The 22,779-nt window shown below is 50.0% G+C and overlaps 1 protein-coding gene across 2 annotated transcripts in view; it reads right to left on the reverse strand.

Annotated features, from left to right (window-relative positions):
- PPIG (peptidylprolyl isomerase G) overlaps positions 1–22,779 on the reverse strand; it is a 270,573-nt gene that overhangs the window by 155,583 nt on the left and 92,211 nt on the right. For both annotated transcript variants that reach the window (XM_085645353.1, XM_085645352.1), the window contains exon 5: positions 1,929–1,973. In XM_085645353.1, coding sequence (XP_085501479.1) covers positions 1,929–1,973 — 45 coding nt within the window. The remainder of the gene's footprint in view (positions 1–1,928; positions 1,974–22,779) is intronic.

The following is a 22,779-nucleotide window of genomic DNA, read 5'->3' on the forward strand; positions in this document are numbered from 1 at the left end:
TCTGGACATGATCGCAAAGATCCCTTGGGTGCTGTGCCCACTGGAACTTTACATCCCAGTGCAGAGCCCTTGTGTGTCATCTGGCATACTTCTCCTGCAGGGTACAGGAGGCTAGCAATCTCAGCAGCCTCACAGTCATCCTCAATGGGATCCAAAACGGAAGTTGAGCCAATGGGACCATAACCCAAATTTACTGGACTCTATGTTCTAAGAGGAGGGCACAAAACTGTGACCAAAATAGCACTGATGAATGGGAGGGTGTGTGAAGGAGTCATGGGCGACTTTGGCACGTTGATAGTGAATTTCAACTATGTCAAAGTTTGCAGTCATCCGGAGGTGGTTAATGACTGCCAGGAGGTAATGGGAGTAACATCCAGTTCCTTCCTCTGACCCTGGGACCCTCCTTATGTCCTCTTTAGGCAAACAGGCCAGAACTTTATGCCGCCACAAAATGGACAGGTGTTCCTTAGTTAGCCGCCCTGAAGGTGGTGGAAGGTGAGGCAGAGTGGAGAGAAATTGATGGACTTTTTGGAGGACCCACTTGTCCAAAGTGATTACTTGCCAGTCCTGGTTAAAATGCTGGCTCCTGCCTCTGACGAGGTGGCTGTGTCTCTGGAAGGACACACTAGAGTAAATTTGCAGCTGCAGCAGCAGGAGGAGTGGGGGACTGCACTGCACGTTGTTCTGGATGTTGCATTTGGGAACCAAAGCCTCAGCCCATAATTGGCTGGAAGTGTCCTTGTTTGGCAGTGTGAGCTGATAGTGTGTATTCGCAACCCCAACCATAGTCCTGGATGGTGCGAAATTGCTGTTAGAATGGTCATACTAGGGCAAACAGGCCAATGAAATGTGTTGTGGCCCTGCTTACTTTAAAATGGCGATGGTGGAAGAGGAACTGGCGCAGGTCATGAAGCTTGAAACAAAGTCAACATCAAAGCTGGTTCGGAACGCAAGGCGGGTTCGGACCACCAAGGGCAGACTTTTATAAGGAAGTCCAACAGGAGAGCCTCGCACATCATTGGGGCCCAAAGGTGCATCAGAGGAAATCAGTAAAGTACCAAAAAGGTACAGCATGGCTTTATGGAAGGCCTCTATCTGATGCTGCGTTACCAATAGATCCGGAGATTCGGGTTGAGTCGGGACCAAGCAGAATTGGCTTTTTTAGAGATCATGATCGGGGGAGTGAGACTTCTAGGCACGGTGAAGCACTCAGGCCTTCTCTGGAGTTCAAAAGAGGTGGGAAGGGGATGAAGGATTAGGTCCAGATCCACGTCTGAAGGTGCAGAAAGCAAGGAAATGACATCAGTGTGCAGGGGTGGCGCTTATATGCCATTTCCAACGACCAATGTGCAGGAGTACTACTGTAAGGATTCTGGCATGCCATCTGGGCACTATACTGAAGGGGAGGAATATGCGACTAGAATTATCCATCAGAATGACAAAACTGTATAAACCAGAAATAATTCAATGATCAGTAGTAGCTAAGATGTCACGGATCCCGATAAACATGCTCAATGAAAATGTGATAATATATAGATTTGGCCTTGAAGCTTCTATTATAGTTACAAAAATCATGAAAAATAAAGTAGGACGCTAGCTCGACTCGTCACTGCTTTATTCAAAGTACACTATGATAAAAGAGTTGGGGATGAGCATAGTCCTGTTTTCCTTACATCAACAGATAATTATGCAACAATACAATTTTTGTTTTTATGTATTCCATCCGTCTGTACCATAAACCGCACATAAAGTTGTTAAAAAGAATTATCAGCTTCGCATTGCAGCTGTCTGTTCCAGGCAAATTCTAAAGAAAAGACAACGAAAATGCAACCAGACAAATATTTGTATTTCAAATTCCATGTTGTCCAACTCCTCTTTGGTACAGGCTTGTATAGCTTAAAATGTAACTAAAAAACATGGGTAAATACCTTCGAAGAATCCACCATAAACAGATTCACCCCCTTTACCATTTCCTGGAGGACAAAAAAGAAAAATACAATTACTTAAACAGCATTTATTAAAGTCTAAATATCCTAGCGCACGATATAGTAAGGGAAACAGGCTTTGCCACTAATGGGTTGTAATAGCTGGGCACTGAGTGAATACAACATTTTAGACAGCAAGGAAATTTTGTGGTACAAATTCGAGAGACTAAATGATCAAGATCACAATAATGAATTAACACATTTTAAAATAACAAAATAAAAATATTAAAATAGGCTACATTATTTGACTTTAATGACTGAGGGTTGACTATACCACTCCCCAAGAGCTTTAGAATGGGTTTTCAGCCAGCTACTACTTTGCTTGTTTAAAAAGATGAAATTGGGGAGAGGGGTTAAAGCGCCAACGAAGATGGCCCCATCTCGGGTCATCTCTCAATCCCCTTGATTGTAGAGCTGATATGTTGTCAAGTAAACTTGTTCTATGGATATCCGTTATTTAATGTTGTTAGTTTCACAACCGGTATATCTATCCTTTGTTTAGGTAAGCGATAGTCATTTCTTTTATGTGTAATTAACCATTTTCTGTTTATTTCACTAACTACTTCGAAATTATTCATCTATTGTTTATTAATTTGTCGTTCTTGTTTTACCCATTAATAAGCCGGTGTCTGCATATCTTCTTGTAGATGTTCCCACTCACATCTACAAGAAGATATGCAGACCCCATCTTATTAATGGGTAAAACAAGGTTTGGTATATATCTTACTGTTAGAAATGTTTCAATGTGTAACCTTTTTGAAAGTTACCTTCACTTTTTGTACTTCAAGTCCAGGATGTTTCCTTCAGTCTCCTTTTGAATTTTTTCCTTCCTACATTACTTTCTCCATTTCTCCTTTTTCAATCTTTTCTTCTCCTGCCTCTCCTTTTCTTTTATATTATGACAGTGAATGTTACTGTGATGTTCATACAATTGTAAAATGAACCCAAGAGGTATTACTTAGAACATTAATGGCCTAAAAACCTTCTTAAGAGACAATACGTTTTGCTCATTTGCCAAGAATGAAAGGCCAATTGTTTCTATTACAAGAAACTAATTTATTGTAGAGTGACATATGTAAACTTCGAACACAGTGGGTTGAGGATATTTACTATTCTCCTGCTTCAGGTAACAAGGCTGGAGTTGCTATTTTATGTCACGAGCATTTAACTGTACAATTGCTTTCAGAAGAAAAAGATTCTGTGGGTAGGTGGGTGTTGGTTCATCGTAAAGTCAAGAATACGGAAATCTGTATTATTAATGTATATAGAACCAATAATCCAGACCCCCCACAATTCTGGTGTACTTTATCGCAGATGCTATTAACATACCCTACTGTTAATTTCATATTGGACAGGATTGTAATCAGATAGCAGACATTCAATGGCTAAATTCAGTCCCAATACCACACAATTCTTTTCAGAAGGTAATATCCAATTGAGATTTAATAGATGCGTGGAGATTAGTTAACCCAGACCTAAGGGAATACATTTTCAATTCTGCATTACATAATCTCAATCAAGGATAGACTACCTTTTTGTTAGTAAAAATATGACTCGGTGTAGCTGGCTTTTATGTAGTGTACCAAAATAGAGGTACACTATGTAGCAAGTCCAGACGACCCTTACATTAATAATCTCAAATGCTCTCTTTTGTGGTAGTGTAGGCAAGTAGTTTAGGCTTAGCAGAGGTTAGTGTTAAGCATTAGTTGTACACACACAGCCAATAAATGAGACCACACTCAAAGAAAATCAGGAACAATTTAGAAAAATAACTGGTATTTTTATATATATTTCAACATCAAGAACTTAGTTATTGGCTAGTACTTTTCAAGTTATCAATTTGTACAGTTTTGTAAAATTGTTGCACAAATGAGTTTTTACACATTAATGCTTTTCTATGGAGAAAGGAACATATACTGAATATAAATACTTGCAACAGTATTTCACGTGTCCCCTTTAGGACTTAAGGTGTTAAGGGTGAAGGTCCCAAGAACCACTCACAGTTTGGGTTAACTTGCCTGGGCTTGTCCGGGTGCAGAGGTGCTGGACGGGTTGGCAGCCTTGCGCGCTACACCGGAGGCAAAGAGGGGGGCCACCTAGAAACAGGCTACAGAGGGGGGGTTGGTGACAAGCCTGGGAGTTCAAAATGGGGGACTCAGTTTGTGAGGGTCTTGGGGGCAATGGGGCACAGTTAGTGTTCGTGACGGGCATTGGAGCTCGGGTGCAGAGGGTTTTTGGTCAACAGGGTTCGTGCATAACAGGCACTCACAGATATTGGTCAGATCTGCAGAATGGGACAAATAAGACATCTGGGCAACTCTTGGTGCTAGCCTCTGCAATGAAGATGTCCCTCGGTGGGCAGTTGGTCTTCACAGTGCCGGAGTCCAGACTGGACTTCAAACAAGAGTTGATTGCTGCAAGGGGGTCAGGTACCCCGGGTATTGGTGCATGGTGTCACCTGGGGGACCTGGTGTCTGCAAACTTGGTAGGGAGATAAATCTGATACTCTGGGGCACGCTGACCTCCTCGTGGGGGGCTGCTGTGTTCGTGGACCCGGTGTGAGAAAGTGGCTCTGTATATACTGTTCCCAAATAGGTACAGTGTGTACAGAGTCCACAGTCCGCAGAGCTTACTCTCTAAAGTGGTAGCTTGGTCGAGCACAAGAAAAGTGAGTTATCGGTTTTGGGGTAAGCACTCGACTGGCAGAGTTAAGGTTCTGGGCTTAGACTCAGGGGTCTCCAAGGGTCAGGTAAGTACAGTTGTTGCACCCTCAGCGGCACAGGGGCAGCCGGGTGCAGAGTGAGTTAGGCCCAATGTTATCCTATGGAAGGCAGGGGGCCCTTGGTTGGTGGCTGCTGACTAGCAGGCCACGCGGCAGTGTGAGCTGGGCTCCTGGTCACTTGCTCAGGGTAAATGGGGAAGTAGATAGGAGTAGCAGTTGCACTGCCAGGGCCACTCGGGCGGCTGGGTGCAGGGTGCTTTTGAGCCTTCGGGCGCTCAATGGATTGCTATGGAAAAGCTCAAGGACGAACAAAGGCTGCAAGCTCGGGGACGAAGATTCTTCAGGTGCCACCACCACTTTGAGAGGTAAGTTGGGTAGTTGGAGGATAGGTAGGTACCCAGGAGTCGGGCACAGGGGGCCGCAGGGCGCCAGGTGCAGGGGTGCCTTTTGGTGTCGGGAAATCTTACCCTCTGTTGATCGCGGTTGGGGGGGGTGGTCCCTGGTTCGGAGGCTGCAGGCGTCGTCGGGAGCGTCGAGGTGGGTCCTTGGGTGGCGGATTCGGGGTCACAGTCGCCGGGGGGCGTGGGGAGTGGGACGGCCGGCCAGTACACCTTGGGCGGGTCTGGGCTGGGCGTGCACTACTCTGGCTCCTCCCCCCCTGGCAATCGGCATAAAAGGCGGACAGTGGACTACCTGCAGTGATTGCAGATCTCCCGAGGCTTCGCCGGGAGCAACGGTGTTTCTTTTATTTTTTTAACTGACCTGTGCGCCCAGCGCTCAGGAAACAGCGCCAGCAACTTCCTGCCTGCCCCTTCGCCTGCTTCCACGACAGCCAGACCGCCTCCGCTGATCGCCCCCTCCTTGCCTCGCGTGGGGAGTGGGACGGCCGGCCAGTACACCTTGGGCGGGTCTGGGCTGGGCGTGCACTACTCTGGCTCCTCCACCCCCTGCCACGCCCCACTCAAAACTCCCCCCACATGTGTCCCTATATCATCACTTCCCCTCACCGACGGCGCAGCGGGCGGGCGCAGCGGGCGCGACGAAGGCGCGCCGAAGTTGAGCCTAAGTTAAGCCCGTCTGCGCCCGTCCGCGGCCGACCGGGGCTAGGGGCACAATACCCTGCCCAAATCATTTCTTACACTCCTTCCCAGCTTCACAGGCTACAGGGTCCGTGGGTTCTATCTGCCTTCACACACTCACGGATATCCCAGCTAGATTTATCCCCTCCTTCTCACTGTTCCTGTTCATTCACTTCTCCTATCCCGGTCCCCCTTTCCACAGAAGCCGTCAATACTGCCCCAGTTAAGACCCTTAAGGCGTATTATTTGAATACCAGATCGGCGGTGGCTCATTCACACGAACTTTCAGTGTTGCTAGATCACCATGCACCAGATCTTCTCCTTTTAACCGAGACATGGTTCTGTGATGACTCCCTACCCACCTTGCTAGCTACATTGCCCGCCCCCTACTATGCACTTCGTGCCGATCGTTCTTCCGGCAGAACGGGGGGTGGCGTTGCGGTCATTGCCCGCTCCGATCTTCCATTTCAACTACTATCTCTCCCCGATATTGCCACCACAGAGTATCTTGCTATTCGAACCACGTCTACATCCCCCCCCCTCACCTGTATTCTCATTTATCGTCCTCCCCAGTCGCCCCTACGATTTCTCTCGGATTTCCAGGAGGTGTTAGCCACCCTCTCTGTTAATAACTCCTCAGTGTTATTACTGGGTGATTTTAATTTTTGGCCCTCCGACCCAGCAGAGTGTTCTTCTTCTAGAGAGTTTTCAGACACACTGTCATCCCTTAATTTTGTTTCTCACGTATCTTCCCCAACTCACGTCAAGGGGCATATCTTGGACCCGATTTGGTCCTTGAACTGCCCTGTCGACTCCCTTCTTATTTCTCCTTGCACTTGGTCTGATCATCACCTGATTTCTTTTGTTCTTCCTATCAGTTCTCCAGTCAGGGCCCCCCTTCCTAATAATGTCTGGGTCCGCTCGTGGAGTAGAGTTGACCCGGCTAACTTATCAGCTCTTTTAAGTGCGTCCTATCCCGTCTTACACGGGCTTTCCACTTCGGCTCAGGTTAATAGCATTGAACAATGGCTCTCCTCAGCCAGCGAGTCCATTGCCCCCTTGAAACGTCTGACGTCCAAGCGAGAGAAAGATGCCAACCTATGGTTTACCGATGACTTGAAAACTATCAAGTTATCGGTACGCCGTGCTGAGAGGGCTTGGAGGAGAAACTATTGTCCCATCTTAAGAGCCGACTTTACCACCCTTTTAGCTCAATATAAGAATGCCATCTTGGCCGCTAAAACGGCCTATTTCTCCTCCAAGATCCTCACAGCCGAGAACCAATCTAGGGAAATTTTCTCGATTGTTCAGAACCTAGCCTTTTCAGATCGTACCACGCTTAAGCCCTCTCCTTCCCTTGCCCTCTGTCACTCTCTAAATAGCTTTTTCATTGACAAAATTGCTGCTATTAAAGCTAATATCCCTGCACCTTCCCCGTCTTTTGTTGATCCCCAGTGTCCTCCTTCCCAAGGACAACTAAACTCCCTCCCTCTTCTGACTAAGGAATCCTTCACATCCTTAATTCCCCTTGTAAAATCTGGCTCTCCCCTTGACACCTGTCCCGCTCATATACTACGTCACATTTACATCTCTTGCCCCGATCCTCCCCTTCACTTACTGAACAGTTCACTTTCTCAGGGGGTTGTTCCCAACCCCTTGAAATCGGCTATTATCTTACCCATCTTAAAAAAACCTGGCGCAGACCCCTCGATCCCAGCCAACTTTCGCCCCATTTCTCTCCTACCATTTTTGGCCAAGGTGCTCGAGCGCCATGTCACCAGGTCTCTGAGCACCTTTGTGGAAGAAAATGGGGTATTGGCTGCCCGCCAGGCTGGTTTTCGCCCCGCACACTCTACGGAGTCCGTAGTTCTTTCGGTCCTTGACAACCTCAGGGAGGGGAGGGACACCAATCAATTCCAGGCATTGGTCCTCCTCGATCTCTCTGCCGCCTTCGACACGGTGGACCATACCATCTTACTCTCCCGTGTCGCGGCGGCGGGGATCGGGGGTACGGCCCTGATTTGGTTGTCCTCCTTCCTGAGGGACCGCACCCAGGCAGTTCGCCTGGGTGACTTTACTGCGGACTTTCGGAAAGTTCTGTGCGGGGTCCCCCAAGGCTCCTCCCTTTCACCTCTTCTGTTTAATCTTTACATTTCTCCCCTCATTTTTTCTTTACAACAAATGGAGGTCTCCGTATATAACTATGCGGATGACCTCCAACTTGTCTTCAATCTGTCCTCTTCTTCTGATTCTATCTCTAATTTCCAGTCTACTATGATTTTCATCAGGGACTGGATGGATTTCAACCACCTGAAACTCAACCCTGATAAGACCGAGCTGGTGTTGACGGGTGGTTGTTCCAGTCCCTGGTCTTCACTTTTTTGGCCCCCTTCCCTTGGTCCCTCTCCGGTCCCCTCTACTTCGGTCAAAACCCTTGGTATTAAACTCAACTCTCACCTTACCCTCCACTCCCAGGTTAGTTCTGTGGTTTCTTCCTCTTTTCTGTCTCTTCGTACCATCCGCAGGGTCTCTCGATTTTTCACCTTTGAGGCCTTGAAGTTGATCGTCCTTGCGATGGTCATCTCCCGCCTGGATTATGGCAACGCCCTTTATGCAGGTATACCTGCATATAGTCTCAGGCGGTTGCAGATGATCCAAAACCAGGCGGCTCGGCTGGTCTTTAACCTTCCTAAATCCTCACATGTCACCCCCCTGCTGAAACATTTACATTGGCTTCCAGTTCGGGAACGCATCCAATTCAAGCTTGCATCTATAACTTACCAGGCTCGATTGGGTACGGCCCCTGCATTCATTTCCTCGGAGATTATCCCCTACTTGCCAACTAGGGAGCTCCGATCTTCTTCCCAATCCCTCCTGACAGTTCCCCGGTTTCGCCGAAAAAAGTGGGGGGGCTCAAAATTTGCGACTCTTGCCCCAATCCTTTGGAACTCATTGCCCCTGGATCTCAGATCCCTAACCCTATACTCCCAGTTTCGAAAGAATCTTAAAGCCTACTTCTTTAGCAAAATCTTCATTTAATCCTCTGTTACCCGACCTCCCTTCCTTGTCTAGAGGAGATCTGCCAGTTTACAGCGCCATGAAACCGCTGGTGTAAGAGCGCTATATAAGAATTTTCAAACTCAAACTCAAACTCGGGGTGTTTGTCCACACCGGCACAGGCCAGGCTTGGCGGGTGCAGAGTGTGCAGGATTCGCGGTTCCGGGCTGATGCCAGGGGTTAGATACTTGCTTTGAGCAGAGCCACTGCTCGTGGGAGTCCCAGGTGCTCAGAGTCACAAGGTAGCCAGGTCCTCCGGGGTTTGTGAGGTTGCTGGCCACAGGAGGTGCAGGGATTTAGCAGGAGCAGGTTCGAGGGTCGACAGGCCGGTAGGGCTGGGGCCAAAGCAGTTGGTGTCTTCATCTTCTTAGCAGCTGCACAGCAGGTCTTCTTTCTTCTTGATCTTCTTTGCTGGTTTAGAATCTGGAAACTAAGGAAGGAAGGTTCAGGGTGCCCCTAAATACTAAATTTAGGGGAGTTACCGGTAGGTAAAGGGCAGGGACCACTGGGTCCCTGTCCTGGTACACCCCCTATCCTGCCACTCTCCTGTGGGAGGGGGGCAGTGGCCTAGACCTGATTGGGTAGGGCTCCCCATCTTCAAGATGGCGAGGGCCCAGAGATGTGCTTCACCTCGCCTCCCCCACCTGAGGGGTGGGGCTAGCAGGGCTGGTACATCCCTGTCCTTACTTGGAGATTCCGGCCAGTCTTCCCGCCAGAGTGGGGGTCATAACCGGTGGGGGCCAGTTGCTGAGTACAGTAAGTGGCCTGGAGAAGCTCACAAAGGCAGCAGGCATGCCTTTGAAGCTTCCCCCTGCCCATCCTGGGGGAGGAGACCTAGCACCTCGCCCAGGATGTGCATTGCTGCAGGCCCAGGAGAGCGGGGGGCTCTCCACCCAGGGGTCCAGCAACATGTCTGCTGTGTGGGAGCCTAGGCAGCCTCTCAGACAAGACGTGGATTGTAGGTTAGGTTTCAGGGGGCATCTCTAAGATGCCCTCTGTAGTGCTTTATACATTAAATCCCACACTGGCATCAGTGCGGGTTTAATGTGCTGAGAAGTTTGATACCAAACTTCTCAGTCTTCAGTGTTGCCATTATGGTGCTGTGGAGTTCGTGTTTGACGAGCTCCCAGCACCATATACTCTTAAATGGCAGCACTGCACTTAGTGCCCAGGAATGGACCTGGGTACTGTACGGGCACAGGGCTCATGCTACTGTGCTCACACCACTGGCATAGGGCACCCAGCTAGAGGGGTGGCTGATGTATGCCAGGGCAGTGTAGGTTGTGGGCATGGCACACAGGGATGTGTGCCATGTCGACTCTCTGTTTTGTCTTGTATCCAGACACTCAGCCTGCAAGGGCAGTGTGTTTGCGTTAGGGTACAGGGCCTCTAAGGGTGGCACAGTAAGTGCTGCAGCCCTTAGAGGCCTTGCCTGGTCACAAGGCCCTGGGTACCTAAGGTACCATTTACCAGGGGCTGACATGTGGCCAGGGTTTGCCAATTTGGGTTTTAGGTTTTTAGGGAAGGAACATTGGCCCTGGGCACCTGATTGGCAGGAGTCCAGGGCACACTCAGTCAAAGTACATTCAGCAATTCAGCAAAAAGTGGGGGCATACCATGCAAGAAAGATGGCACTCTCTCACACCCGGTGGTCAGCAGAACGGTGATCTGGACGTTGCGGTTGGTGCCTACAGGTTGCAGGGAAGTGGCTCCTCCACTTCAAGGGAGATGCTGGTAGGTTTGCGAAGTGCTGGCAGCTCTCAGAGTTTTGGAGGATGTACAGCTGCGGGACGAGTCAGGTGCTCCACAATAGTGGAGACAAGGGCAGTCAGGCAGGGTTTGGCACAAAGCATCCATAGGCAGTCCTCCGTTCTCCCCCTAAATACTGAATTTAGGGGCATTAAGGGGAATGAAATGTAGTAGTAAACAGGCTACTTACCCTTGGGGTCACTACACCCCATATATGACCACGTTCTGTGGGAATTGGGTAATATAACCCTGTTCAAGAGTTGCTGATTCCACCTAAATCAAGACGGTGGAATCTTTCTTTAATGGGACACATCAGGCAACACACCTTAGGGCACCACGTCGCCCTGCATAGCTAATTTCCTGCTTACCTGGTGGCAAATGGGTCTAAGGGCAGAGGGTAGCATCTCCCAGGTCTAAAGGAAGCCAGGGTCGCATATCAAAGGCAGCAGGGGGTCTGAAACCCCTGGCCTTGGTATGCTAAATCACTTGCCATCCTGCCGGAGGAGGTGTAAACACCTTCCTCCAGAGGAGGCACGGTTTCTGGCCTCAGAGAGCGCATGCTCTCACCTTCAGAAGGGTCAGAAACAGGTCTGAGGTGGTAGGCTGGACAATACCAGTCAGCCAGCACACTAGAGGCTGGGAGGTTTTCAGGGGGCACCTTTGGGTGCCCTGAGTGCATGTTTGAATAAATCCACTACTGGCATCAGTAGGGATTAATTAACACAAGGTGTTTGATAGCAAACACAATAGGTTTCAGGGAAGCCATCATGTAGCTGGAGAACGTGTAATGACCAGTACCCAGTGCATATACTTAAGATGGCTTACCTGTTCACTAGTACTATCTAGCAATTGAACTAGATAGCACAAGGACATATCTGCTAATGCAGATATGTTCTCACATGTAAAATAAAGAAATCTGCCTGAGGGCTATTAGGCCAGTAGGGGTCCCTTACTTATATTGCATGCAGTGTTTGTAGGTATAGCACACAGGGTGCACACCATGTCATGTTTTCACATTTGTTTGCACCATTTCACGTGGCCTGCAATGGCAGTCTGCATGAGTTTTTGTGGTGGGTCCCTTAGGGTGACAATACATGCTGCAGCCGTTAGGGACCCTCTTTGGTACTCATGCCTTAGTTACCAGGTGTACAACTTTCTAGGGATTTACAGAGGTGCTAAAGATCTTGCCAATTGGGGAACAATTACTTTGTTTTAGGGAAAAAGCACTGGCGACCTGTTTAGCATGAACTTATTGCACTTCAGTCAAAACTGCATTAAATGGCAGGTAAAAAGTGGGGTGACAGTGTCAAAAGGGGCACTTGCCTACACTCAAGCATTACATTATTCAGAGATTGGTTCCACAGTAATTTCAGACCATGCTCCAGTTTGGTCAGAGTTTGACCTGTTACATAATAAATCTAAATTCCTCACGCAGGAGGTTTAACAACCCTTTATTGATTGACCCAGCTTTTTTTTTTTAGCACAAAACCAACAGTTTGCTCCTGTATTTATTGCCTGTAATAGGAATGACACTATTACAATGCATACGGTTTGGGACGCCTTTAAAGCTGCTTCCATTGAATTTATTATCAATTATGTGTCCGTGAGGGAAAAGATAGGAGTAAAAGAAGCTTTGGAACTTTAACACAAAATGAAAACATTATAACACAAATTTTACATGACAAAACATGATAAACAAAACTTAGAGGAACTTATCAAAGCCAATATAAAATTCAATAAAAACTCCACTAATAGGGCTTCAGGTTATTTATTAAAAGTTAATGCTCAGGGGGAGGAGCCTAGCGCGAGACCAAGATGGCTGCGTGAGCACAGAGTTCCCGCGACCCTCGTTCCCTCCGGCAACTATCCTGAAAAATTCCTGTGTCAAATATCCGGAATATTGGAGATGAACCATTGCTGAGGCGAGCGTCGTTGTCCGGACTGAAATTGTACACCGGAGACCGAAGTTGTGACAAGTGGAAGTTCGCGGCCTATCCCCGGGAGGTGCCCGGGTCTCGCGTTGGCATGGGCCCGGACACTAATTGAACAACAGCGGCCGTGTGTGGTGCAGACCATCGGATGGGGGCTGTTTTCACTTTCACTTTCGTTTTCTTCTACAACTGCGTGCCTCGGCCCGCGAGTGTCTTGGACAACAGTCGCCTGTAGCTCGGCCTGCACATGCATGGGCCTGAATCGGGGTCCCGGATCCAGCGGACCTCGTGCCAATTGTGTGGCTGAGCGGCCTGTCTTTGACGCGGACTGTTCCGGTGTTGAGGATGTCGGCCAAATCGGAAGCCGACAAACAGAAGCCCAAGAATACCAGACGGGGGGGCTACACTCAAACTAACAATATGGATCGCTATGCCCAGCAAAAGGGATCGCCAAGCGGACCGGGGAAGCCACAGGAATTACCGAGAGACGGCTCGGTCCCCGCACCGGAATTGACACTGCAAGACATCATGGGCGCCATTGAGGAGATGAAGTCCTCTATTGGGCAACAGTTTGAGACCCTGGCACACAAAGTGGACACTATCTCAGTTGACGTTAATTTGCTTCGCGCTGACCTGGGGAAAACTAATGAGAGAGTTAAATCATTGGACCAAAAAACCTCTAGCCTCACGGGGGACGTCTCTGATCTGCAAATAGAGGTCCGCACGCTGACGACTACCAATGACCTCTTTGCCCGCAAGATGGAGGATTTTGAAGGCCGGGCGAGGCGCAATAACGTGCGCATTGTTGGCGTTCCGGAGAAATCGGAGGAGCAATCAGCGGACTTGTTTGTCGAGGACTTGGTGGTTAATCATTTGGCGCCTAAGGGCCTCAGCAAGTTCTTTGCGGTCGAGCGGGCCCACCGAGTCCCGGGTGGGAGGCCCAAGGTGGGAGCCCCCCCGAGACCGATCATCGCCAAGATCTTCAATTTCAGGGACCGCGATGCCATTCTGCAGGCGTCACGAGTGTCCGGACCAGTCACTTTCCAGAACACTGCAGTGAGTTTTTAACCTGACTTCACCCAGGCGGTGCAGAAGCAACGGCAGAGTTTCCTGGGGGTTAAGAGGAGGCTACGTGAGATGGGCCTGAAGTATGCCATGCTCTTCCCAGCCAAGTTGCGCGTCGAGTACGAAGAGCGAACCTTTTTCTTTGACTTGCCAGACGAGGTTGGTGAATGGCTCGACACATTGCCTCAGCGGCGGACCAGCGGGGATCATGCTGGAGGAGCGGAAGGTGGTCATGTCGCAACAGAGTGAGGACTCCGGTGATTGAACATTCTGGCTAAGCTCAGGACAGTGGTTCGCTGATTTGTTTTCATTTCTAGCTATTGTCCGGGGGTGGCGAGGGTACAATGGGATCTCTTTCCTCCTACGGGGTTTCTTCTTGTAGATTAGCTTCTGCTAGGGCGACAGGCACACTGCAAGTTGGGGGGGCTTTTTAGGCTTACGCAGGGGTGCAGGGTGGGGGGTGGTATGGGTTTGTTGGAGTGTTTGTTGTTGTTTTTCATTTTGCAAGGTATCGCAATGCAAGTCTCGTGTGCTGGTCTCGGGGGGGGGGGGGGGGGGGCGGGGGTCTCTTGCCATTCTGTGATGGGGGGTAGGGGTTTGAATATACTTAGTTGGAATGTTAATGGCTTGGGGGATCGTATTAAGCGGGGGATTGTTTTGCAATTTCTAAAGAGGTGCTCTCCTGACATAGTTTTGCTGCAGGAGACGCACCTGATAGGCAACACGTGTTATGCTCTCAATAGAAAGGGTTATAAATTTGTTGCGCACTCTGGGTTTTCCTCGGGATCTCGGGGGGCTGGAATACTCGTTAGGACCTCGCTGCCGTTTGAGATTGATTCTACTACTGTCGATGAGAGGGGGCGCTTTGTGGCTGTTGCGGGGAGGTGGGAGGGCAGGACACTGGTTTTGGTTTCTGTTTATGTCCCTCCTTGCCTGCAGACCGCTACATTTGCTGACTTGGGGAGGGCTATGCTGGATCTCCCCGAGGGCGTGTTGTTGGTGGGTGGTGACTTTAATGCAGTTGGTTCCGGATTACTAGACAGACATCCGCCAAGGGACCCCGGGGGGGCGCAGAGATGGCTCCCGGATTTTATTGATACACTAGGTCTGGTTGACTGCTGGAGGCTGCTGCACCCCGCTCAGCGGCAGTACACTTTTCACTCTGGGGCACACGGCAGTCTCTCTAGAATAGATTATGTTCTCACCTTGGCTGCCCAAGCTTCCTTGGTGTCCGAGGCTAGGCACATGGCTAGGGGCATCTCCGATCATTCGCCGGTGTGGATTTGTATGGATTTTGGCCGTGGAGCGGCAGGTAGGGTGGCTCCGATTAACCCCTGGTATTTCCGTGACCCTAGGACTCGTAGCGCGTTGCAGAAAGCGGTCGATCTCTACTTTTCGGAGAATCTTGGCTCGGTTACCTCTGCGGTGTCTTTGTGGGAAGCGTTTAAAACAGTACTGAGAGGGGAGGCCCTCTCCTTGATAGCGGATGTCAAACGTCGGAGAGATGCGGAGGTGGCGCAGATCGAGGCTGAGATAGTGGTATTAGAGTCAGTCCTGGAAGACGAGGTTACGGCGGAAACACTGCATAAGTTGAGATTAAAACAGTCTGAATATAAAGCACTGGTGACAAACGCGGCTAAGGTTCTTAGCAGGGAACAACAAGGGCGATTGTATGATGTAGGTGACGAGGCTGGGAAATTAATAGTGTGGTTAGACAGAAAAGAACGAGTGAATAGAGTTGTGCCAGAAATAGTGACGGTCGGCGGGGATATTGTCACAGAACCTGACGGGATAGTCCAGTGTTTCGCGGACCACTTCCGCATGGTCTATACGTCCGTGTCGGACAAGCCGGAGGAAGACTCGCACGAACTGCTGCGAGATATTGCCCTGCCTTGTCTATCCGACGTAGACAGGGAAGACCTTGATGGTAACATCACCGCGGATGAGGTTGCAGTTGCTATCCGCTCGCTACACCCGGGCAAGGCCTCGGGCCCGAATGGCTTGCCGATCGAGTTGTATAAACTCAGGCCGGATAAGATTGCTCCGCATTTGCGAGATATGTTTGTAGAGGCGCGGGAGCATGGGTGTCTCCCATTTGACCAACGTCTGGCGACAATAGTGGTTATACACAAAGATGGCAAGCCCCGGAACAGATGTGGATCGTATAGGCCGATCTCCCTACTCAACGCTGAGCCAAAAATCCTCGCCAAACTGTTGGCTAACCGTTTGATCAGGGTCATTGGGGACTTGATCCACCCGGACCAATCCGGGTTTATCCCACACCGCAACACTGCGTTGAACCTCAGGCGACTCCATGGTGTGCTCGCGAGGGTTGGGACGCTGCGGGAGTCGGCCATCTTGGCGTCACTTGATGCCACGATGGCTTTCGACACTGTGGAATGGCCGTATCTGTGGGCAGCGCTCACAAAATTTGGCTTCGGACCGGGTTTTATAGGCTGGATTAGGCTACTCTATGAGGAACCTTTGGCTAAAATCGCGGTGAACGGTAGGGCGTCATCTCCGTTCGAGCTTGGGAGGGGCACCCGGCAGGGTTGTCCTCTGTCGCCACTATTGTTCGCCCTCGCCCTTGAGCCGCTGGCGGCATGGATTAGATGGCAGCCAGACATAAAAGGGATCCGATGGTCACCAGACCACGAGGACCGCATTTCTTTGTATGCAGACGACATTTTGTTATACTTGACCTCACCTAGGAAATCCCTCATAGTGGTCTGTGACGTCTTGAATTCTTTTGGTAGAAACTCGGGTCTCGCCATTAATTGGGGAAAGTCGCATCTATATGTTCTCAGTGGAGACACCCCTATCGTCCAGCGGAATTGCTCCATGCAGATCGCCCAGCAGGGCTTTCTGTACTTGGGGATATATATTTCCACCGATCCCTCTGTCCGATACGAGAAGAACCTACTCCCTCCGTTGTCACGTTTGAGACGGGACGTTGCGGGTTGGAGGCGGCTGCCGCTCTCCCTCCTAGGCCGCGCCGCATTGTTTAAAATGATGTCTCTTCCCCGATTTCTCTATGCCCTACAGAACACCCTAGAGTTAGTTCCGGCCTGTTATTTTCGTGAGGTGCAGAGCCTCCAGCGCTCGCTGTTATGGGACGGTCGACCGCGTATAGCTATTGCAAAGTTGACCCTTCCATGGTATGACGGGGGGATTGCACTCCCTGACATCAGAAGATATTATTGGGCTACCCAATTGGGAGCGATTAACCACGGTTTTTATGGTCCGGCGTTGAACCCTGGGTTTGCTATGGATCGGTGGTTGTTGCGCGGGGGTAATTATCTTAGGGCGCTGTATTCCAAATCACTGGATGGGTCCCTCACGGGACCAACCAAGACGGCAGTGCATGTGTGGAAGGCGGTTACAAACTCGTTGGGCTGGAAGGACAGACTTACCCAGGCTACTTTTCGAATCCGATATATTGGGGAAATTATGGCACACGAAAGGGTTTGAGAAGTGGGACCTAATTGGGATTTCTAGAGTTGGGGATTTGCTGACTAAGGGTAAGGTGAAATCGTTTGAGATGCTGCAGACGGAGTACGAATTAGGGGGTACTGAATACTTTCGATATGCCCAGGTGCGTCACGCTCTGCTATCTGTCTGTGCCGAGGGGGAGGTCGTGCCTGAGTCTTCTCCTTTGGAGGATCGGATTCTGGATGGTCATATGCCGGAGAGTACAATCTCCTTGATTTACAAGAAGCTTGTAAATGTTCGGACCGACCTCCTCCTTGATGTGCGAGAACAATGGACTAGGGATGGTCTCGAGCTGGACGATGAGGACTGGCAATATGCCATCTCCTCTCCGAAGGAGGTTGCGATCCCGGCTAGACTGCGGCTGGTGCAGCTTAAGATACTTCACAGGGTTTAGGTCACGGGGCCCCGCCTGATTCATATGGGTTTCTCTGATGATGGCTTATGCAAGAGAGGCTGTGGGATGTTGGGCACCTTTCTACACATTATTTGGGAGTGTGGGGAGATCGTAGAGTTCTGGAAACAAATTCATGACGTGATGGAAAAGGTCACGGGTATCGCACTCTTCCCGGAGGCAAGACGATGCCTATTGAATGTCTGGGGCCCCACCGACTATGATGCCGCTCAGACCCAATGGGTGACCCTGGGGAATATGGTGGCGAAGCGAGATATTGCGCAGCTGTGGGGATCCCAGAGACCTCCCACCTTGGTAACATGGATGGAAAATATGGACTGGGGCATGTTCCGGGAGAAAACGGTGTACAGTGCCCGAGGTCGCCCTAAGAAATGGCATAAGATATGGGGGCAATGGAACCATTATAGGGGAGATATTTGTGTGCCCCCGGTTACTGAGATGCTCGATGTGCAACTTTCCCCCTAGCTCTACTCCCAACTTTGGACGTAAAACTGTTCATAACCTGGAGTCCGTACCTCTGCTTTCCCCTCGCTTCTTTGGCGGGGGGTACTGCTCCGCTGATGGGAGTGGGACCTCGCCCCAGCTGAGAACTAGCGCATGCTTATTATATGCTCTGCCTTGCTTGTGTTTTTATTTTTTGGTTTACATTAAAACTAAACCTTTGTTACTCCTGATGTATAGCTATGGACCTTCCTACGTATTGTTCTCATCGTGCTGCCGGACCTCCGGGATGTCGGCTGAATAGCTGTGTACCATGTTGACGTAAATAAAGGTTTAAAAAAAAAAAAAAAAAAAAAAGTTAATGCTCAGTATTAGAGGCAGGAATAGATCTGGTAAACGCCTTGCCAATTGCTTAAGATTTAAAAAAGAGAAGACAAATGTCAATTCTATTCTTAATTCAAAAGGATCCACAGTCTATGAAGATGCAAAGATTTTCATTCTTTGTCTCAGATTTTATTCAAATTTAGATCCTTCTGATACTACTCCTTCTGACACTTTATTAAACGATTATTTCTCGTCCTTCTATAAAGGCCATTCCTCTCCCCTTAGGTCTTCCTTCTTTAGAGAATGCCTTCACAATCCAGGAACTTTTAACTGCACTAAAAACAAAAACTGGCTACTGGTAAATCACCTGGACCTGATGGTTTACACAGTAGAATTTAAAATTACAATTCTCAAATGTGTTACTTCCCCTTCTACATTGACTTATTACCTTTTTTTCCTCTTTAAGGGCTTACCTCCCGTAAGTTTGTGTGGGTGTAGCTCCCTAAGGGCATCGAGGGAGCAGTTGAGCAGTAGTTTGGATGGGTTCTAATGTTGTAGTGCCTGTTCTGGGGGAGAGAGTTGGGAGGAGTTAGGGACACCGGTGTGCTCTTAGATGGGGGATGTGTCCGGGGGGGGGGGGGGGGGGGGGGGGGGGGGGGAGGGAATTGTTCGACACATGGGGACGTTACATGATTTGAAATGTATTACCTGGAATGTGAGGGGGCTTCACACAATGCAAAGGCGCCATAAAGTGCATGCTCACCTAGTGAGATGGGGGGTGCAGGTGGCGCTCCTTCAAGAAACACATATTAACCGGTCTGAGGGAGCAGCATTGAAGAAGAGATGGAGGGGGCAATTATTTTACACGACTTACTCGGCCTTTCGCAGGGGCGCCCTGGTGTGGGTCAGAGCGGGTGTCCCTTTTCAGCCAACGCAACAATTGATTCACCCAGAGGGACAGTTTGTAGCGGTGCTGGAGAGGCTAAATGAAGTAGAAGTGGCTCTGTGCAGTGTGTATGCTCCCAATGTTGACAAGCCCTCCTTTTTTGAGAGCTTGTCGGGGAGCCTGGCGCCATACTTAACTGGTGCGACGATATTGGGGGGGAGATTTCAACTCAATAGCAGATGTGGACAGAAACAGATCCCACCCTCCGCTTTCTGGTGCCCCAGTACATAGGATCTCCAAGGCGAGGAGAGCATGGCAAACTAATTGGGGGCTGGTCGACACTTGGCGTGCCCAGCATTTGGAGGAGAGGGATTATTCTTATTATTTTGGCCTCCATGACCTGCATGTGCGATTGGACGCAATACTATGTACCCCTGATGTTCACACCAAGGTGATAGGTAGCGAGTATTTAGCGAGAACAATTTCGAACCACAACCCACTACTAGTGCGGATACGATGGAGCCGAGAGAGGTCACTTATACCGACCTGGCGGCTCCAACCGGAAGCGCTGGAGGATCCGGTCTTTAGCGAGGAGCTGGGGGCGGGCATTGATCAATACTTTGAGAAGAACGAGGGGACGGCGACATCGGCAGCAATTGAATGGGATGCGTTTAAGGCTGTGGTTAGGGGTATTTGCATTAGCAAGGTGGTGGGAGTAAGGAAAACGTTATTGGCGGACCTGGAGAAAGCGGAAAGCCGACTGCGGGACGTAGAGAGAAATCGACCTGGGAGGCCCGGGGCGCAGACTGAGGTATTGGAGGCTAGAGAGGCAGTGGCAGTACAGGGGGAGAGACTGCGCTCCTTTCACTATAAGAATTATACAGCACGGATGCATGCGGAGGGGGACAAATCGAGCGCTCTGTTGGCGTGGTTGGCCAATCCGGTGCCCAGGGTAGTGCCGATATTGGGCTTGACAGCTCCCACAGGGGAGGTGGTGAACACGCAGAAAGGGATAAACAGATTGTTTTTGGAGTATTATGCGGAGCTCTACAGTACCTAACTGACTAGGGATGCCGATGGCATAGGGGAGTATCTCGAGGAGGTGGCCCTGCCGAGCTGGAGTAAGGAGCAGGGAGACTTGCTGGGCAGTGAGATTACGGTGGGAGAGATCAGGAGCGCGATCAAGCATATGACCCGTAACAAGACGCCTGGGGTGGATGGCCTTCCCATAGAATTTTATTCCAAGTACGCGGAATGTCTGGCTCCGCGCTTACAGGTGGTTTATAAGGAAGCACATAAAGTAGGGAGGCTGCCTGAGACAACTAGGGAGGCTATTATCATCCCCCTTTTGAAACCTGGAAGGGAAGCTACGGATATGAAGGCTTACCGTCCACTCTCAATGTTGATGACAGACTACAAAATCCTGAGCAGGATCCTGGCATCCCGTCTACTCCCATACATGTCGCAGATGGTGCACCGGGATCAATCGGGTTTTATACCTAAGCATAACACGTCTATTAATGTGAGGCGATTGTTGCGAATTTTGGAGGAATACCAGGATCCGACATGGACTGCCTGGATTCTTTCCGTGGACATAGAAAAGGCGTCTGGAGTGGCCATATCTCTTCCGGGTAATGCGCAAGCTGGGTTTGGGCGAGGCATTCGTGAGGTGGACCCGAATACTATATAACTCAGCGACGGCCCAGGTACGAACGGGGGGGGGCGCGGTGTCATCACCCTGCTAAGTGGGGCGAGGGACGCGTCAGGGCTTCTCGCTGTCTCCGCTCCTGTTTGCACTGGCGATTGAACCACTGGCGATGCAAGCTAGATCAGGGAAGCATTATGCTGGGTTGGTGATGCGCGGAGAAGTGCATTACATATCACTTTACGCAGATGACCTGCTGATGTTTTTGGCCGCCCCGACAAGGTGTTCACGGGAGCGGCGGAGCTGTTGCGGATGTTTGGGGAAGTATCGGGGTTGTGTGTGAACTGGGAGAAGACTTGCTTGTTCCCGGCGTGTCGGGCGATGGACACTCCTACTAGACTGGAGAGAATAAGATGGGAGCCCTGTTGCCTGCAATATTTGGAGACCAACATCTACCATGAGCAGGCGGATATATTGGAGGGCAATGTGAACAGAGCAGTGCGAGGGGTCAAAGGGAGCATGGCATTTTGGAGTACTTTGCCACTCTCAGTGGCAGGTACAGTAGCACTACTGAAAATGATGGCACTGCCTAGACCCTTATATTATTTCAGGACGCTGCCGATTTGGATCCCAGGTGCGGTGCTTAAGACGCTTAGATCCATGGTAGGCGTATTTCTGTGAGGGAGTGGCAGGCGGCGAGTGGCACTGACCACGATGATGAGGCCTAGAGCGGAGGGAGGATGGGCGGTCCCAGACTTCGAAGTGTATTATTTAGCAGCCCAGCTACAGTGGCTCACGCAGTCGGTGGCTCAGGAGTTTAGGGGACCGGATGGCTCAGTGGACCGTTGGCTACCGAGGCATGTTCTTTCATTTATAGTTCTCGGCCAGCGATTGCGAGTTGATTAATTGATAAATGAGGAGAAAACATTAAGAGCATGTTGGAATAGATACAAGCGTAGGGGTGGATTCACACGCCCATACGCACCGGAGATTCCCCTGGGCATGTGTACGGTCTTCCCGCATGGAGGAGACTGGTCTGCGCTAGTAGAGTGGGAGGAGCTGGGCTGCAAATGATCGGGGATCTATATGAGGAGGGGGCCCTCTTGCCTTTTCAAGCGTTACAGGATAGGTATGGTTTGCCTAGGGGCACCTTTTTTGTGCATGCCGCGCTGGTGTCTGCGATTCAGAAACATTGGGGGGGGGGGGGGGTGGGGGGGGGGGGGGAAGAGGGTTTTCGGAGAGCCACAGATATCCCTGACATGTCAATATGTGGTAAGGGCAGCGGGGACGGTAAAGGCAGTAACATGCCTGTGTAGACGATTGGTGGAGGAGGGATTGCAGCCACTGACTCAGTTACGTGAAAAATGGGAGGCGGACCTGGGTAAGGATATTCCTGAGACGACCTGGACTAAAATAGTGGAAAGGGCATGGAAAGGCACGTGGAACACTAGATTCCAACTTATCCATTTCTACATTATACACAGGGCGTATTTAACCCCAGAGCAGATAACTAAATATTTCCAGGTGGACTCGGCATATTGTCTCAGGTGCAACACGATTGCGGCAGACTTTCAACATATGATGTGGAGCTGCCCGCAGCTTGGAACGTACTGGGAGGAGGTGGTAGAGGTACTGTGTGGAGTGACGGATAGGCAGATAGAGCCCGATATGGGGGCATGCATACGGCACTGGTTTCCGCACACGGCGCGAACTAAGATCACGAGTAAATTCATTGATTTGGGGTTCTTATTAGCTAAACGGGAACTAACAAGGCAGTGGAAATCTAAGCAGGGCCCTAGAGTGGCGCGATGGAGGGCGGAGTTCACAAACTGGGCGGCTAGTGAGAGTATGGTTCGGCTACAACAGGCCAGGAGAACGAATAATTAAAAAGAAATGGAAACTGTTATTGCTATGAAGGTTATTGCATTCAAGTTCAAAACAAAAAGCAATTCAACAATGGTGGAATTTAATGTGTTACAATCATAGGTTAG

Source organism: Triturus cristatus, chromosome 3_1, assembly GCF_964204655.1.
Source record: "Triturus cristatus chromosome 3_1, aTriCri1.1, whole genome shotgun sequence".
NCBI lineage: Eukaryota > Metazoa > Chordata > Amphibia > Caudata > Salamandridae > Triturus > Triturus cristatus.